Raw genomic sequence first — 19,045 nt, 5'->3', positions numbered from 1 at the left:
CCTGAATGCCATAGGAGCTGTTGTGGGGTTTTGAGCAGAGGGGTGACATGATCTTTGCAGGGTTTTGAGCAGAGGGGTGACATAATCTGATTTATTTTATAAGGATCACTCTGGCTGCTCTGTTGGGAACAGACTTTAGGGGGAGCAGGGTGGAAGCAGAGAAACCAGCAAGGAGGCTACTGCAGTAATCCAGGCAGGAGGTGATGGTAGCTAGGACCAGAGTGGGTGCACTGGAGAAGAAGTGGTCAATTTAAGATAAGAAGAAAAAAAAAACAAACCCTGTAGGGTTGTTATGAGAATCTTATGAGAGCATGACTGCAAGTAAAGTGCCTAGTATGTGCCTGATAACAGGAAGATGTTAACTTCCTAGGTGGCTTAGTGGTTTTAAAAAAAGGAAAAATCTGCCCGCCAACACAGGTGACTCAGGAGATGAGAAAAGGGTTCAGTCCCTGGTGGGGAAGATCCCCTGGAGTAGGAAATGGCAACCTATTCCAGAATCCCTGCCTAGAGAATCCCATGGACAGAGGAGCCTGGTGGGCTATAGTCCATGTGGTTGCAAAGAGTTGGATACAACTGAGCACGCATGCCTGCATACTTACTATATTTTTCTGGTCAAATATGGGTCACCATATGGAAGAGATCAAAGCTAGAATGTGATACCCAAGGTCAACTGACCTGGGGATTGACAGTCACCCTCACCTGAAGTATTGAAAGGAGGTTGGACTGAGGAAGGGGCTTAATCTCCTTTTAGCTTTTTACCTCATAGCCCAACTCCAGGACAATATTTCCCATGGCCTACATTCCCTCTTAGAAGTTTCATCATCTACTCAACGTCAGTGCATATATTTTTGAAAACTATCTGCCTCACCTCCATCTCAAACTGTTTCTTCTATTAAAACTAAACCAGTATCTAGAAGCTGAAAACTTAGCTTCATCTTTGTAGAATTACGGAATAAAAGATGCTTCCTTTGGAAGTTGATATAATGCCATCATCTGTTTCAAACATCTCTACCTACAAAAAAAGAAACGAGGCCCAGAATGGAGCAGGACTAGCTGTGAGCCACTCTTTGTCTTTAATGACTGGGCAAGGCCTGGAACCGGTTTTCGGGATCCCGGTCACGTCTTCAACAGTCCTCCCCCCATTCACCTGTCCCCCATTTCCACAGCCCCTTGCACTGGCTGCCAGAGGCATCTCCGTATCTGTCACCACCATGGCTGCCATGACCATCTTCCTGTCACTGCCCCGGAGGCCTTCCAGAAAGGCTATTGGAGGCCACATCCTATTCTGCTTCAAGGGTGCTGGCTCTGGGTTCAACTCCTGGCTCTGCACTCACTACTGTGAGGCCCTGAGCCAGCTTCCTGATCACTCTGCCTTACCATCTTCATCTGAAAAGTTCTTACCTCCCAGGACTTAGTAGAATAAGGCATGTAAGGCCCTTGGCACAGAACCAGAGCAAATGAACAGCCCAAGAGGATGAGCTGTATGACTACTCTCAGTCCCGTTCAGAGAAGTTACCACAGATGTCTGGTGAACAAAGCCTACTTGCCTCGGTCTGGCCATCAGGGCCAGGGAGCAACCAGCTCTATTAAATGTATGGAAATGAAGTGCTCCCCACTCACTGACCTACTGGTTGAGAAATTCTCTGTGCCCCAGTACCATGCTCATTCCCAATCCCTACCTCCATGTTTTGGTTTTTGCTCCTGCCTGAAATGCTCAGCTTAGTTCTCTCTGTCTAAATCCTGGCACATCCTTCAAAGCCCCAGTGAAAGCTTATTCTTTCAGAAGGACTTCCCAGGCAAATCTTAGCTCTGCTGCTATTATTTCTTCTCTTCAATAATACAGTATTTGCATGTGGTATACCCTGGTCACTTCCTTATGGAAAGGCATGGGAGCATTTAGTTAATAATATGCGTTCTAGAGCAAACTGCCTGGTCTCTCTCAGCCTCGGTCTCCTCATACATAAAATAGGGTTAATATTAGGGTTGTTGTGAAGACTGGACACACAGATATGTAGTTAAAACAATTATTAATATATGTAACTATTATTATATATTGCTGTTAACGTATCCCTCTTTGTTTTATATATTTTCATCTTCTTCTTCCAGGTCATTCCATCCATATGTACTATACTTTTATCTAGTATCTTATATCACAGTTTACACTAATGAGCTGAGTTCTGAAAATTTTGATTTCTTTTCTTAAAGATTTCATTACATCTAATAATTTGCTCTAAAAGTACAGATTTACCCAAAATATCACCTCCCCATCTCAGAGCCCACAGATGGTACAGAATACAGGTAGCATGGTTATTAGCCAGAGGAGGAAGATTGAAGAAAAGAAAAAATTCTGAAAAACTAGAACTGTCTGGTCTTTTTCTACAAGAAGTTAATATTGGAGATATGGAAGGTATTCTGGGCTTAGAACCGACAAATCAGAAAAGCACTGAGGGTAACTGGAACTTTCCATTCACATATTCCTGAAGTACTGGTATGTGTGCACGGCTACTGTTCTACTTTGCTTTGTATTTCACTCAAGCGGGTCCACCACCCACCAGGAGCAATGTCAGGTCTGAGCAACACCAACCAAGAGTTCTACACCAGCAGGCACACATCAAGCTAATGCACAGACATGCACAGTTCCTAGTTGATGCCCACTGTCACTAGACAGTGATCATTGTGTGTTTTTTTCTTTTCTTTCTTTGGGGAATCAACTATGTTTATCAACAATAGCAAGACATTTTATAACAGGGTGGGGAGGATTTCACCTTTTCCCAGCAATACTTCCAAAAATCAGGTAAGAAATCATCTAGATTAAGAAGACCATCCTTACCTCTATTTTTTCCCATATGGCTTCATAGTTGTCCTGGTGTTGAATATCTTGCATCAGTTTCTGAATTAAAGCAGACTTCGCAGCAGAATGGCTCTCATTTTTCTCAGAGGAGGAGACTCTCTCTGACTTCTCATCCGTGTACTTTTTCATGCCAGAGAGAGGCATGCACAGTTCCTCGTCAGAAAGAAGGTCACTCAAGGGGCCAGATTCCACACTCTCCCCGAGCGAAGAGGCTATGTCACTGGACGAGCTTGGAGACACCCTGCCTAGCCTCGTATGCTTCTTCTTGACATGGTACGTTGGATACATCTCAGAGTCTGAGTTCATTTCAGACAGTTCCCAGTCATCAATATTCTGAATGGTTTCTCCTCTGGGTTTCTGAGGCAGCAGCTTTGTTAGGTTTTCCAACTTCAGAGCTAATACTTCTGTTTGCTTGAGGTGAGAGGGCAGTGCCAGGTACTCATCAGAGCCATACCAGGCCTCCACAACCTGGCCGTTCCTGGTGACGTGACTTGGGGACGAGGAGTAGCTGCTTTTGCCTTTGTGTTCTGAAAGAAGGGGTCCTAGAGACGCGACGCTGTCTGAGCTAGCAGAGGACTCGCTGCTTTGAGTAAAAGGTGGTGAACTGGATGTTTCTGACTGCACTGGCAATTTGGCCTTCCCACTCCTCTGGTGGCACGGCTCCAGTGAGGACGTGGGAGCAGAATCTGTCTCTGGCCTCTGTCTGGCCTTGGAAGGACTAGAAGGAACTGCATTCGGCACTGTCGAGCTCCTAGTGTTTTTGGCTTGCTTGTCTGGACTGGGTTCCTGTTTAAGGGTCTGGCATGGAGGCACCTCTTCTCCAGTCTTGTGGGGCTTTTTCAGTCGAAGCTTCTCCTTATGGCAGTCATTGAGCCTCCCCAGGCTGGAGGAGATCTCCTTAATGTGACTTCCAACTGTATTTTCGAGATGCCCATCCCCCATCTTGTGCAAACACTCATATGACTGACTGGCGGCAGAGGGGCTGTTGGGGTAAGAAGACTGTAACACCAGGCACAGCTTAGACCTGTCAGGAGGATCCACCAGGGATGGGGTGCTTCTGCTCATCTCAGGCTTCAGATCAACCATCTGCTTCTTTCCACTAGAGCCTTTCAGATTATTCTTAAATGTCTCGTCTTTAAGGAAAAACCCTCTTTTTGGCAACGTGGGCTGTGTGGGAGAGTCCTCATTATAGTTAAAGCAGTCTCTGATGGATCGCTTGGGGGTCGTGTTTTCACAAGCAAGAGGCTGTGGATTCTTTGCCCCACGTTGGGAAGAGGAATCAGATTCTTGCTTCACAGCTTCCGAAGTGGGTTGAACAGCATTTGTCGGAGCTTCCGCTGAAGATGATGGCCCCTGCATTAAGCCTGGTTGCTCCTCCACTGTGCACGCATTATTTTCCTCAATTCTACCTCTGTCATCTGCTGAAAGAGATACTTGAGACGCCTCCTCGCTCACGGCTTCACTGCAGTTGGAAGGGACGGAATCAGGAGCCACCGAAAGTAACCCAACACTTCGGATAAGCTCGGGGAACTCCTGTTCCATCTCACTGTAGCTCCACGAGTCGAAGGGTTTGGTTTTGACCTGGCTAGAGGTCATATCACCCAGGCCACCAAGCAAATCCTCACTTGGACTGTAGTCAGATAGTTCGAAAGCAGTAATACCGCAATCCAGAGACAAGTAATTTTGAGAGCATTTGATTGTTAACTGTCCAGAGTCGTCTACTTCCGTTAGAGCATCAAGTCGGCCCTGAAACAGACAACGGAAATGGTTTCAGCAAATGTAACATTACACTCATCTGCTGCTCACATGAAATCTCAGCAGAAGCCACGATACAGGCCAAAAATGCATCAATCTCAATTGCTTCTGGTTTGAGGTACAGAAAGGCACATTCATTAATTACCATGTTGCTTTACATAGTAGCCTGTTCTTAAATATTTAAGGATTTTTCTTCAATCTGGAGAACAGAGCCTTTGTCAAGGCCAATCCAAAAATAACCATTCTTGACTTTCTGTTTTAAAATAGTGTATTGTTCACTTAGTAAGCATTTTTTTTTAAGTGATGCCTTAAGTAGTAATATTTCTGAGAACAAATTAATATGAGAGTAAAATCTCCATGTATATCTCTTTAGCTTATCACTCCATCACCTGCTACAGTGGTAAGCTCATAGTAAATGCTCAGTAAATATTTTAAAGTAGAATAATTAATTATAGTAAGTCTGTTGGGTTAAAAATATGTTCACAAATCACAGGAAGACGAAATACTGAATTTGCGTACATAACAAAAACAGTTCAAGACCAGCGTCTACTGTCCCCATCTGTGTGAAGGTAAACATGAGAATCCTGGAAAAAATTAATGTGCTTCAAAAGTGTATCTTTGCAGCCCCCATCCCTTTCCCCTGTGTGTATTCTCCCATGCTCTCCCACCCTGACCCCACTTCATCTGTGTATGTTATATACCAAGTGCCCACCTTCCTTCAAAGTAGGCTGACTTGAAATTCCCTTATGCTAAAAAATAGTATTATAAGTGTTTTTAATTTAATCATTGGTTGTGTGACTAAGGCTCTTGTCTCATTACTAATATAGTTTCCAACATCACACAACAAATGGGGAGAGTTTTAATTCATGATTTGTTTGGGGCAGAAGGGCCCCTGGTATCCGACATGCCTACAAGGCTGAAGGAATAGCTGGTCTCATCTAGCCCTTTCAGTTCAGTTCAATTGCTCAGTAGTGTCTGACTCTTTGCGACCCCATGAACCACAGCACGCCAGGCCTCCTTGTCTATCACCAACTCCCAGAGTCCACCCAAACCCATGTCCATTGTGTCAGTGATACCATCCAACCATCTCATCCTCTGTCATCCCATCCTCCTGCCCTCAATCTTTCCCAGCATCAGGGTCTTTTTAAATGAGTAAGCTCTCGGCATCAGGTGGCCAAAGTATTGGCGTTTCAGCTTCAACATCAGGCCCTCCAATGAACACCCAGGACTGATTTCCTTTAGGATGGTCTAGTTGGATCTCCTTGCAGTCCAAGGGACTCTCAAGACTCTTCTCCAACACCACAGTTCAAAAGCATCAATTCTTCTGTGCTCAGCTTTCTTTATAATCCAACTCTCACATCCATACATGACTACTGGAAAAACCGTAACCTTGACAAGATGGACCTTTGGTGGCAAAGTAATGTCTCTGCTTTTTAATATGCTATCTAGGTTGGTCATAACTTTCCTTCCAAGGAGCAAGCGTCTTTTAATTTCATGGCTGCAATCACCATCTGCAGTGATTTTGGAGCCCAGAAAAATAAAGTCTGACACTGTTTCCACTGTTTCCCCATCTATTTGCCATGAAGAGATGGGACCGGATGCCATGATCTTAGTTTTCTGAATGTTGAGCTTTAGGCCAACTTTTTCACTCTCCTCTTTCACTTCCATCAAGAGGCTCTTTAGTTCTTCTTCACTTTCTGCCATAAGGGTGGTGTCATCTGCATAGCTGAGGTTATTGATATTTCTCCCAGCAATCTTGATTCCAGCTTGTGCTTCATCCAGCCCAGCGTTTCTCATGATGTACTCTGCATATAAGTTAAATAAGCAGGGTGACAATATACAGCCTTGACGTACTCCTTTTCCTATTTGGAACCAGTCTATTGTCCCATGTCCAGTTCTAACTGTTGCTTCCTGACCTGTATAAAAGTTTCTCAAGAGGCAGGTCAGCTGGTCTGGTATTCCCATCTCTTTCAGAATTTTCCACAGTTTATTGTGATCCATACAGTCAAAGGCTTTGGCATAGTCAATAAAGCAGAAATAGATGTTTTTCTGGAACTCTCTTGCTTTTTTGATGATGCAGCAGATGTTGGCAATTTGATCTCTGGTTCCTCTGCCTTTTCTAAAACTAGCTTGAACATCTGGAAGTTCACGGTTCACATATTGCTGAAGCCTGACTTGGAGAATTTTGAGCATTACTTTACTAGCATGTGAGATGAGTGCAATTGTGTGGTAGTTTGAGCATTCTTTGGCATTGCCTTTCTTTGGGATTGGAATGAAAACTGACATTTTCCAGTCCTGTGGCCACTGCTGAATTTTCCAAATTTGCAAATATTGAGTGCAGCACTTTAGGAGACGAAAAAGGAAAACTGTGGAGTGGAGGGTGGCAATAACCCAGATTTCTGTGCTCCTGAGGGAGGAATAGGGTGAGCATGACTCTGTCATTTCAATCAGGTTATCCCAAGATCTGACCTCTCCAGGCCCTTATATCAGGTTTTTTTGGCTCATTTGCTTGTTTGGATTGGGGAGGTTCTCTCTCTTCAGACCTTGCCTTTATCTCCTATTCCCTTCAGTCTTATTCCATAACATCCAGTTAAATAATAATAATGAAAAGCCTCATTTTATTTTTAAGCCTAAATCTCCTCATCTTATAAATGGGGATGGTTCATTACTACTATTACTTTTTCACTTAATCCTCAAAATGATTTTCTCCTGGGATCTGTACTATTGTCCCTGTTTTATATAAGTGGAGCCTGAGCCAAAAGAAGGTGCATAACTAGCACACGGCCTGGTGACTAAAGCTGAGATAAGCCTTAAATGAAGGCTGTCTGACCCAGAGTCCACACACTCTGACCTTTGTGCCAAAATTTTCTCTGATTCACTGGATGCTATTTTAAATGGATATATCCCCTCCTCCAGTTTGCCTTCCACATTGCCACCAGAGTAATCTTTATAAATTGCAAGTCTGATGCTATTACTTCTCTGCTTAATGTCCTTTGTTAGCTTCCTGCTGCTAGATTAAAACTCAATCCCTTCAAAGACAGATATGAAGAAGCCTCTCTCAAGCCACCTGCCCCTCCCAACTGTACTCAGCCACAGCATCATCCTTTCATTTTTTGAATATATTGTGTTCCTTCCGCCTCAGAACCTCTGCACTTGCTATTTCCTCTGCCAATAAAGCTTCCCACCTGTAACACCCCTAACTAGTTAACTCTTACTCACCCCTCAGACCTCAGATCCAACTTTATTTCTTCAAGATTCTAAAGTCCCACGTAAATCAGAATCTTTTATAATCTCTCATAAAACTATGTTGTTTTTCCTTAAACATTTATCTCAAGCTTTAAGTACATACTATTGTGATTCTTTGATTAATCTGTTTATCCCATTGGTTTGTAAGCACCTCAAGGGTATAAATCACATAGAAAATGGCTTGCTTGCCAGGATAACCACAACACTTAGCATAGTGAGCTGCAGAGAGTAAGCATTCAAAGATACATCTGTTGAATGAATGAAGACATTTGGGAATGTATATCTTTGCCTTCATGAAGTTTATTCCTCTGCCTGTGTAGTTTTAGTTGACTCCAGTGATTAAACGCCCAAACCTCAGAGTTAAATGGACACGACTGAAGCAACTTAGCATGCATGTATGCATTGGAGAAGGAAATGGCAACCCACTCCAGTGTTCTTGCCTGGAGAATCCCAGGGACAGAGGAGCCTGGTGGGCTGCTGTCTATGGGGTCACACAGAGTCGGACATGACTAAAGTGACTTAGCAGCAGCAGCAGCAGAGTTAAATTCTAGCTTATGCATTAATTATTCATATGACCATGAACCAGTAGCTTGATGTCATTAAGCTTCATTTCCCTCATCTGTAAAAATGAAACAATAAACCCTGTCATAGGGCTGCTTCAAGCCTTAAAGGCTATGTAAGGCACAAGTCTGGCACGAGGATAGGTACTCAGTGAATCCTTACCCTCATTACTTATTTTATACATATCACACTTGGTTGTGATATAAATTGTCCTGTGGTTAAGTGCTAGTGGAAGAACACACAAAGTGCAATGGTGTGAGTGCTTGCAAGGGCCAATGTGTTCCCACTGTGAGAGTGAACATCATTTAGGTAAAGTGCTTCCCACACCATCTGGCATATGGTAAGTTCTTAATCAATGTTTGCTATTGTGTTAATACTATTAACAGTTATCACTACCTGTGCAACTACCTCTCTTAACCTCAGTCTTCTTATCTGTAAGATGGCTTACAATATCATCTGTAAAATAAGGATAACAGCACTCACTCTCCCTACTTTCCAGAACTGTTTGAGGATCTAACGAAATTGTGACAGTGATTCCTAACATTTAATAACATACACTATTCATCTTTGACTACCTAGTGCCTTATAAAGAGTAACAAATCAGGCTCCTCTATCCATAGAATTCTGCAGGCAAGAATACTGGAGTGGGTTACCATTCCTTTCTCTGGGGGAATCTTCCCAACCCAGGAATCGAACCCAGGCCTCCTGCATTGCAGGCAGATTCTTTACCATCTAAGCCACCAGGGAAGTCAACATTTAGGAGAGGTAGAAAGAAAGGAAGGGAGGAAAGAAATTATTATTATTACAGAAGAGATCAGTTAAGAGCTGGTTTTGCTTGTTTTATTTAATTATTCCTAAGTTTATATCCTTAAACAATCACTTAACCTCTCTTAAATTCAGTTTTGAGAACTGAATGGAAAAATGAAGCTATTTTTTAACTGAAGTATAACTGAAGTATACTTTTTAACTGAAGCAACTGATTTACAATATTGCATTATTTTCAGGTATACAGCAAAGTGATTCAGTTACATATGTTTTTTCAGGTTCTTTTCCATTATAGGTTATTCTGATACTGAATATTGTTCCCTGTGTTATATAGTAAATCCCTGTTGTTTATTATTCTATATCTATAGTTGTGTATACCTATTAATCCCGTACTTTTCATTGATCCCTTTTCCCTTCCTTTTCCCTTTGGTAACCATAAACTTGTTTTCTATATCTGTGAGTCTGTTTCTGTTTAATAAATAAATTCATTTATGTTACTTTTTATATTCCACTTAAAAGTGATACACTTTAGTATTTGTCTTTCTCTTTCTGACTTATTCACTTAGTATTATACTCTATAAGTTCATCCATGTTGCTGCAAATGGAAATCTTTCATTCTCTTCTATGGATGAGTAATATTAAAATGGAACTACTTTTAATATCAATTACCTTTCTTACTAAATGAAACAATAAACATAAATTGTTTATCACAATTTCTGAAATATAGAAAATTTCAGGATAACACATTTTTATACAATTTTGAGCTTTGCCGTAAAGTATTTTTCATTTGTTTGTTCAGCTGGCTTTGTTTCAGTAATGCATTTGCCAATTTGTTTACAAGATATGATCTACTCCATATTTAAATAAAGGAATAAAACTTGTTTTGTTTTTGTAAGGACAGAAAGAAAGAGAACTTGCCACTTTCTCAATTTTCAAACCTATTCTTTAATGGGCTATGAAACTCAACTGACTTCTAGAAAAGAAAAATGAATTCACTTCACTGGAATACATCTACTATTTTAGTTTATCAACATGTTTTTATGCCATTTTCCTCTTCATTCTACAAATCTTTCACAGCTGAATTTATTCTGATAAAGCTGAGAATTTTATCCTAATTCTCTTCCTATTTTTCACAGTTTCAGTGTGTTGGCAAAAATAAAACTGACAAAAAAATAGGATCAAAAGTCCATAGCATCAGAAAGGATGATAATGGAGACAGTGCTTCAGTTCATAGAGAAATGTTCACAAAGCAGATGGCTTTGAATCCACTGTTCCTTTACCCTTTCATACAACATATTCTTGCATGTCTACACCAGAGCTAAAAACTGACTCCAGACATGAAAATGCACTAAATTGCTTTCAGCTGAATCTGTAAATAATTGTTGAGCTCACAATGTAGGGACCATGGGTACTACTTAATATAAAGTCACAACACAGTGTGAAAATAGTGGCCAGTTACAGTCTCAATGGTTTTTCATCTTTCATGGGCTAACACTTGGTGAACAATATAAATTCAAATAAAAGCATGATGAACATATTCCACAAAACAACAATAACCATAAACTCTAGAGCACTTTCACATCCCCAGCTATAAACAGAGTTGATAAGTTTATTGAATGAGTAAACTGTTGTTGTTGTTGTTCAGTCACTCAGTTATGACTCTTTGTGAACCCATGGGCTGCAGCATGCCAGGCTTCCCTGTCCTTCACTATCTCCAGGAGTCTCTGGAGTAAACTGTTTATTGAATGTTTATTGAATGAGTAAACTGTTGTTGTTGTTGTTCAGTCACTCAGTTATGACTCTTTGTGAACCCATGGGCTGCAGAATGCCAGGCTTCCCTGTCCTTCACTATCTCCAGGCGTTTCCTCAAACTCATGTCCATTGAGTCAGTGATGCCATCCAACCATCTCGTCCTCTGTCATCCCCTTCTCCTCCCACCTTCAATCTTTTCAGCATCAGGATCTTTTCCAATGAGTCAGCTCTTCGCATTAGGTGGCCAAAGTATTGGAGCTTCAGCTTCAGCATCAGTCCTTCCAATGAATATTCAGGATTGATTTATTTTAGGATGGACTGGTTTGATTTCCTTGCAGTCCAAGGGACTCTCAAGAGTCTTCTCCAACACCACAGTTCAAAAGCATCAATTCTTCAGTGCTCAGCCTTCTTTATGGTCCAACTCTCACATCCATACATGACTACTGGAAAAACCAAAGCTTTGACTAGACGGACCTTTGTCGGCAAAGTAATGTCTCTGCTTTTTAATATGCTGTCTAGGTTAGTCATAGCTTTTCTTCCAAGGAGCAAGCATCTTTTAATTTCATGACTGCAGTCACCATCTGCAGTGATTTTGGAGCCCCCCAAAATAAAGTCTGTCACTGTTTCCACTGTTTCCCCATCTATTTGCCATGAAGTGATGGGACTGGACGCCATGATCTTAAGTTTTTGAATGTTGAGTTTTAAGCCAGCTTTTTCACTCTCTTCTTTCACCTTCATCAAGAGGTTCTTTAGTTCCTCTTTGCTTTCTGCCATAAGGGTGGTGTCATCTGTGTATCTGAGGTTGATTGATATTTCTCCTGGCAATCTTGATTCCAGCTTGTGCTTCATCCAGCCTGGCATTTTACATGATGTTCTCTGCATATAAGTTAAATAAGAATAAGCAGGGTGACAATATACTGCCTTGACATATTTCTTTCCCAATTTGGAACCAGTCTGTTGTTCCATGTCTGGTTTAATTGCTGCTTCTGGACCTACCTACAGGTTTCGCAGGAGGCAGGTAAGATGGTCTGGTTCTCCCATCTCTTGAAGAATTTTCCACAGTTTGTTGTGATCCACACAGTCAAAGGCTTTAGTATAGTCAATGAAACAGAAATAGACATTTTCCTGGAATTCTCTTGATTTTTCTATGATCCAACGGACATTGGCAATTTGATCTCTGGTTCCTCTGCCTTTTCTAAATCCAGCTTGTACATCTGGAAGTTCTTGGTTCATGTGCTATTGAAGCCTAGCTTGGAAAATTTTGAGCACTACTTTGCTAGCATGTGAAATGAACGCAAATGTGTAGTAGTTTGAACTTTCTGTGTCATAGCACTTCTTTAATAATTTGAATAAATATGTAAAATGAATTGGTTTGACTCAATTATTTCCAATGTCCCCTCTAGTGGTAGAAAGTGGGCAGATCTAATGACTAATCAATATGAGATGTTGGACAGAATGAGGCAAATACATGGGTAAGAACAAACAAGCAAAAAAGAATGTATAGATTGGAGATACCAAGAGATATCTAAAGTAAGACCTCTTCAGAGTTTAGACAAAACCTTCCCATTTCTGATCTCCACCTCATTAGCATACAACTCCTCGTAACAACAGATTTAGGGCAGAGTTGACTAGTTTTGGATTCTTTTTTTTGTTAACTGGATTATAATTTCTTGGGCTTCCCAGATGGTGTTAGTGGTAAAGAACTGGCCTGCCAGTGCAGGAGATGTAATAGATGCAGATTCGATCCCTGGGTGGGAAAGATCCCCTGGAGAAGAGCTTGACAACACACTCCCATATTCCTGCCTGAAGAAACCTATGGGTAGAGGAACCTGGAAGGCTACAGTCCATAGGGTCACAAAGAGTCAGACACGACTAAAGTGACTTAGCACACATGCATGCATAGTTGCATAGTTCTTTGCAGTTTCCCATAACCACAAAAATTCCAATCAAGGACCCTCTAGGGATCCCACTTGGGAGGGATGGCATCTGGGGACTAACACACACCTATATATTCATCCTACAATTTTAAGAGGAACCCTACCAAAGACTGTATTACGTCCTTCATTGCCACACTATCCAGGAAAGCTAAATGAAAACGAATTGTGCCTTAAAGTTAGAAGTGAGCCCAGTAGATTTTCATTCCCATAAACTTCTAGGGCCTGCAGGGAATTTTCCACAGCAAGAACATCATTAAGAAAACAATAATCAACAAGTATAAATCATTTATGAGAAGCTCAGATTTGTTTTGTGCTGTTGATAATGTTGGAGCCACTAACACATTAATAAATTAATGAGCTATGGAGCACTCTTTACAAGCCCTTTTAGTCTCATATATTTATACAAATGCCTTTTATACTTGTATAATACATATTTTCCACAAAATCAACAGCAGAGCACTAAACTGGGTGTCAAGAGCCAAGGGACTACACACACACACACACACACACACACACACACACACACTATATATATATCCATACATGGTATCTACCTATACATACACACACACATATATATAGACCCTACTTAGCTAGCACAATACCCCTGTGTGTGTGCGTGTGTTGTTTTTATTTGGGAATAGGAGAGTTTACTTGGATTTAACTTTACAGTGTTCGTTTTTAAACTATGCATCAAGATTAATAACAATAAACTCTCCAAAGTGTGCTTACTATGAGTACAAAAAATCTAAGTATACTGGTTGTGCAAAATTCTAAAGCCCATATGATTCACTGCAACCAGAATGATCTTTCTAAAGCATGAACTGAATCATATCAAATCCCTGAACAAACTCTCTGTTATCCTCAAAATAAAGTCCACTTCTCTTAATATGATTTTTTAATATAGCTTTTCATCTTCATGATATGACCTCGCTCACATATTAGTTCAAATGCAGCGTCCTGGTCCTTTGAACTTTTTGCTCTCTGATATTATCCTTCTCTCTCTTACCTCTGAAACTTTATGTCATTCCTTCTGTCTAGAACTGTTTCTACCTCCATTCATCAGTCTAACCCTGCTTCTTCTTCAGGTCTCAGGTTAGACTTGCGTCTCCTTTTTCAGGAGACGCCTCCCTGCCTGAATTAGGTGCCCCTTCTCTGATCTCCAGTGGCTTCACGTAGACCATTGTATCTGCATGCAAATCATGCAGATCAGAGTCTGGTCTTCATGTCTGTCCACTTGTCTCTATCCCCCACTAATCTCAGCTCTTTAAAGACAAAGATCATGCTTTGATCATGATTATATTCTTAGCACTAATGCCTGGCCCACAGGAGGCACTCAATAAATATTTATAAAATAGTTGAACAAGGAACAGGATTTCAGGCGAGCACCAAAAGCTACAGGTGATATCTATGCAAACTACCGGGTGTGACTTAACTCTGGATCATAGCTTCATTCATTCATCATAGCCTCCGGTTGATAGATTCATTCATCATTGCCTCCCATCACTAAACCTAGTTTCAAAGCCCAGCTTAGGACCTGCTTATTTACTTATAGAGAATTCATATCCCGCACCTCTGAACTGAAAACATTCTCAAATAGTCACACTTGATGATGCATTATGTGGCTTCCAAGAGAACACCCACCTCCTTTGTCTCTTCGGAGAAAGCCTGCAGAATGTCCGTCTGTCTGGTGTAGTTGCCATTGGCGTCCTGCAGACCCTGCAGAATGCGCTCCCGCAGAACAAGCACTGAGACGCGGAGTTGGTGCCAGAGCAGCTGCACGGCGTGGATGTCCACGATCACATTGACGGAGTAGGACAGCAGCTTCAGGGAGAACTCTGTTTCAAGGAGGGCATGGATTTGCTCGACATGATCAGAAATATCTTCACAAATGTCCTGCAATAAAGGAAAGCGAATATATGATGACTCTTTTGCCTTAACCTGGGGTGCTGTGCTGTGCTTAGTCGCTTAGTCATGTCTGGCTCTTTGTGACCTTATGGACCCATCAGGTTCCTCTGTCCATGGGATTCTCCAGGCAAGAATACTGGAGTGGGTTGCCATGCCCTCCTTCAGAGAATCTTCCCTGGGGAGGGGAACAGTAAAAAGGTCACTCCGTCACTTGACACCAAGGATCAGGGCCAGCAGGTTAAGGGAACACATGCTGAATAGCAGCCTTTGTTTCAATTCAGATACAGAGTCACAGGGGCTTCCCAGGGGGCGCTAGTGGTAAAGAACCCACCCGCCAATGCAGGAGATGCAGGTTCGATCCCTTCCCTACTGGGAAGAGCCTCTGGAGGAGGGCATGGCAACCCACTCCAGTATTCTTGGCCTGGAGAATCCCCATGGACAGAAAAGCCTGGTGGTCTACAGTCCATAGGGTTACACAGAGTTGGGACACAACTGAAGTGACTTAGCACAGAGTCACAGGCCTTTTTCCCGGGCCCTGGGGCTTCAGTGCAAGCACATAAGTTGATCATTTCCAAGACACAAATAAGCTACTATTTTTTCAGATACCCACACTGAAAGTTTAGCCAAGGTAAGAGGTTACCTCACAAATCCAACCTCTGTTCTCTGTATTTACTGTTAGTTTGGGATTCAGGTAAGGGATCCAACAGGGTTTCTCTTTGCTACTGGCAGACTCCACCAAACACAAAACATCTCAGAATGGAAGCATCCTCCTGACACCGAGGGCTTCCCTGATAGCTCAGTTGGTAAAGAATCCACCTACAATGCAGGAGACCCTGGTTTGATTCCCGGGTCAGGAAGATCCTCTGGAGAAGGGATAGGCTATCCACCCCAGTATTCTTGGGCTTCCTTTGGGCTTCAGCTGGTTAAGAATCCACCTGCAATGTGGGAAACCTGGGTTCAGTCCCTGGGTTGGGAAGATCCCCTGGAGAAGGGAAAGGTTATCCACTCCAGTATTCTGGCCTGGAGAATTCTATGGATTGCATAGTCCATGGGGTCGCAAAGAGTCAGACACGACTGAGCAACTTTCACTCACTCTCCTGACACCTAGCATGAAGAAAAATGGCCTAGAATGTGGGCTTCAAAGAACTCCCAGCCATTCTCACTCAGAGCCATGGGATCTTCACTGTAAGGGATGACTGTCACATTCCCACAGGAACACAACTTACAGTTAAATTTGTAGTGGATATCCACACTTGGCAAACAAAATCACTCTTAAGAAGAAATACCAGAGAAATCCCAACAGTAAAAACAGATAGAGTTTGGTTTTGTTTTTAAGACTCAGATATCGAAAATAAAAACACTACTATATTAAAGTTTCAATGTCCTCCTTACATACTATTAGGTAGGCATATTTTATCTGATGTGTCACTTGTCCTTACAAGTTTCCAGATTTTCATTGTGCTGTTAGAGGCCTGCAGCATGAAATGGGTAGCAACCCTGTAATATTTACTTGAACAATTGGACTCCATTAAGCATCAAAATGATGCAAATGTCAGTGAAAAGTGCTCAATTAATCATTTTTAGTTATGTATCAGTGATTTCTTTTAAATGAAGCTTTTATGATTTTTGTTAAAGCTAAAATTTTTAAATAGCATTTGAGTTCTAAGCCCTATCGTGAGAATCAAAACAGTCATTCTGTGCTGGAAATATAACCTTTCAATTTCATATAATTCAGTTACTTTTCAAAGAAAAACTAAAATGTAGCCCGTATTTAACAACGTGTGCTAATAAGCAAAAAAAAAAAAAAAAAACCCACTATTGAATAATGATGGAAAGTTGTGCTGAATTTTGAACAATAATTATTGTATAATTTCAATAAATGCTTCAATATTAGGCCTTGAAATCTAAGACCTAATTGGTAATAGCGATATAAACTAGTGATAATAACTTGAAACAGATTAAAAAGTTTAAATAGGCATTGGAGTTCTAATTAGGCAAACTTCTTAGAAAAGAATATGGGCCCATGGGCTTATGCAGTCCAGTAGAGACTTGAAGCAAAAATTATACTACCATATTACATGTACATGAGAAGCAATCATAGCCAGATTAGCTAGCCTTTGCTGCCCTTCAGCAGAAAACAGCCGGCCTGTAACTATCATCAGATCTTCCATGTAGCTTGGGGTCTTAGCTGATGTTTGTCTGGGCATCCACTCCATTCACCCCCCAGTTCTTATTCCTGATCCTCAAACACCTCCCCCAAAGCAAATGCCCTGCATCCTTTGCCTTGTCAAGATGCTCGTTTCTGTGCAGCACTGTTGCCTTGGGAAATGCCCTTCCTCCCACTGCTGACCTTTCCCAAATTCTCATACTCTCCTGGGTAATACCCCACAATCCACTGTAAAAACATGCCTTAACTTCTTCACGCATGCTACCTCTGCCTCCTGGTCTTACCCAAACTTGACTTTGCCCAAGCCTCCTGCTTCCTCCATCACTCTCCCAGGGGAGCTGCTCACTCTCCCAGGCCTGGACTGAGGTGGGTAGGACAGGAGAGGGAGGGGGACCTGATGGGGCAAGAGCAGACCTCAGTGCTGCTTTGCCACTTCCTGCTCATCACTCTTCTGCCCTCATATTAACACCCTTCTTTTTTCATAGGTGCCTAGCATCTGCTAACCTTCCTGTCATCCTCCTTTACTGCTGTATCTGCATCCTTCTCTTTCCTTCCTCTGCACTAAAGAATGCATCTGGTTCACAGTTTTCTTTCTTTTCCATACTGAGCATAACTGTTATCTTAGGTAATGTCAACATTCACATGGAGGAACCAACCAGCACTCTAGGCTTGAATTCCCTTCACTCCACAGCTCCTAAGACCTCGGCGCCCACTGCACTGGGACAGCTCTCCACCACAGCTCTGCTCTGGGCCTTGCTGCCACTCCACCTGGGAACAATGTCAGGAAGTCCCCATGCCACCGACCTCTTTGCCCGACTCCTTCACTCCCGCTCTCCCACTACAGGTGCTCGTCACCCTATCCAGGCCACCATTCCCTCCACCCTCTTTCCTCATACACCTCCTGCCTCCTAGCACAACCTCTACAGTGATCACTTCAACCACTCTGCCGACAGTGTTCTCAACTTCCTCACACTCTTTGACTCCATGACTCAAAATTTGTGAGTGTCGGTCCCTGAGGCCCCATTATGATCCTACAGATGCAAAATACATGACATACCTCGGAGAGAAAAAGGTTGGGGTAACCCTTCTGCCACCTGCTCAGAACAGCTAAACAGGCATTTCTACACCCTCCCACACCCATCCCCCTATACAAAAATTATATATATATAACCTTGGTACCATGAAACCTACATGCCAGAGCACATGCCATCTACTCTCTTTACACACATATGGCTCCTTCATAATGGATGCAGGAATGTAGTCAGAGCCAGGTCATGGGTCAGGATGTCAGGCAAGTATCCAGGGGAGACTGCGCATAGAAGGCACTAAAGCATCAGTGCTGCCAGTTAACTTAGGTTAACTGTGAAAGGTGAACTGGCCCTGTTCCCACACATCAGGTTAAATATTTTCTGACTCAATTCACATACAGCACAGTAGCTCCTACGGCATTCAGAATCACAGCACAAAATGCATTGACTGCATTACATTTATCAACTGCCCACTTCACTCAACAGCTGCTGCCGCCTGTCACTGAAACAGGACTCTCCTATGGTTACCTAGTAGCTGATACAAACACTGATGACCTGAGACTGTTTACAAATAAACTCCGCCTGGTGGGCTCAGTGTTTTAATTTTGTGTGTGTGTGTGTGTTTTAATTTTATGTTTATGTGACAGAGGTGCCTTTTTTGGGTAAGACTGTTGTATATGTATTTTCCAGTTGTATCTTATTTCTTCTGGACAGATACAGGGCTTTTAAGACAACTGCTAGGTATCTAACCAGTATGGCCAGTTTCCACCAGTATGAGATAGCAGTGAGGGTGCCTTTTCTGCAAGTGCTCTGACTGCCTACTTTCCTAACTCTAAATTTAACTGCCAAGACTCTGGCTAACTCTCCCTGGAGGGGATCTATTTGCTGCTTCATCATGAGGCCACCATGCTCACTCCCAACCATTCTCAAGACATTGTAGTGGTTTCTTTGTGAAATTAAAAGTATCTGTATATCAACACTCTGCCAACGTGTCCCAAACTGCCCATCTTCAAGGATTTCATGAGTATGAGAAGGGAAACCTGTCCTTCCAGTGACTTCCCTGCCCAGGTCCTAA

The 19,045-nt window shown here is 42.2% G+C and overlaps 1 protein-coding gene across 3 annotated transcripts in view; it reads right to left on the bottom strand.

The window, feature by feature from the left end:
- AKAP6 (A-kinase anchoring protein 6) overlaps positions 1 to 19,045 on the bottom strand; it is a 493,795-nt gene that overhangs the window by 284,338 nt on the left and 190,412 nt on the right. For all 3 annotated transcript variants that reach the window (XM_043921795.1, XM_043921796.1, XM_043921797.1), the window contains exons 3-4: positions 14,512 to 14,763; positions 2,831 to 4,597 (exon numbers count right to left, since the gene is read on the bottom strand). In XM_043921795.1, coding sequence (XP_043777730.1) covers positions 2,831 to 4,597; positions 14,512 to 14,763 — 2,019 coding nt within the window. The remainder of the gene's footprint in view (positions 1 to 2,830; positions 4,598 to 14,511; positions 14,764 to 19,045) is intronic.

Source organism: Cervus elaphus, chromosome 13, assembly GCF_910594005.1.
Source record: "Cervus elaphus chromosome 13, mCerEla1.1, whole genome shotgun sequence".
NCBI classification, from domain to species: domain Eukaryota; kingdom Metazoa; phylum Chordata; class Mammalia; order Artiodactyla; family Cervidae; genus Cervus; species Cervus elaphus.
The sequence above is the reverse complement of the archived record's forward strand: the minus strand, read 5'-3'. Positions and strand labels throughout refer to the sequence as shown.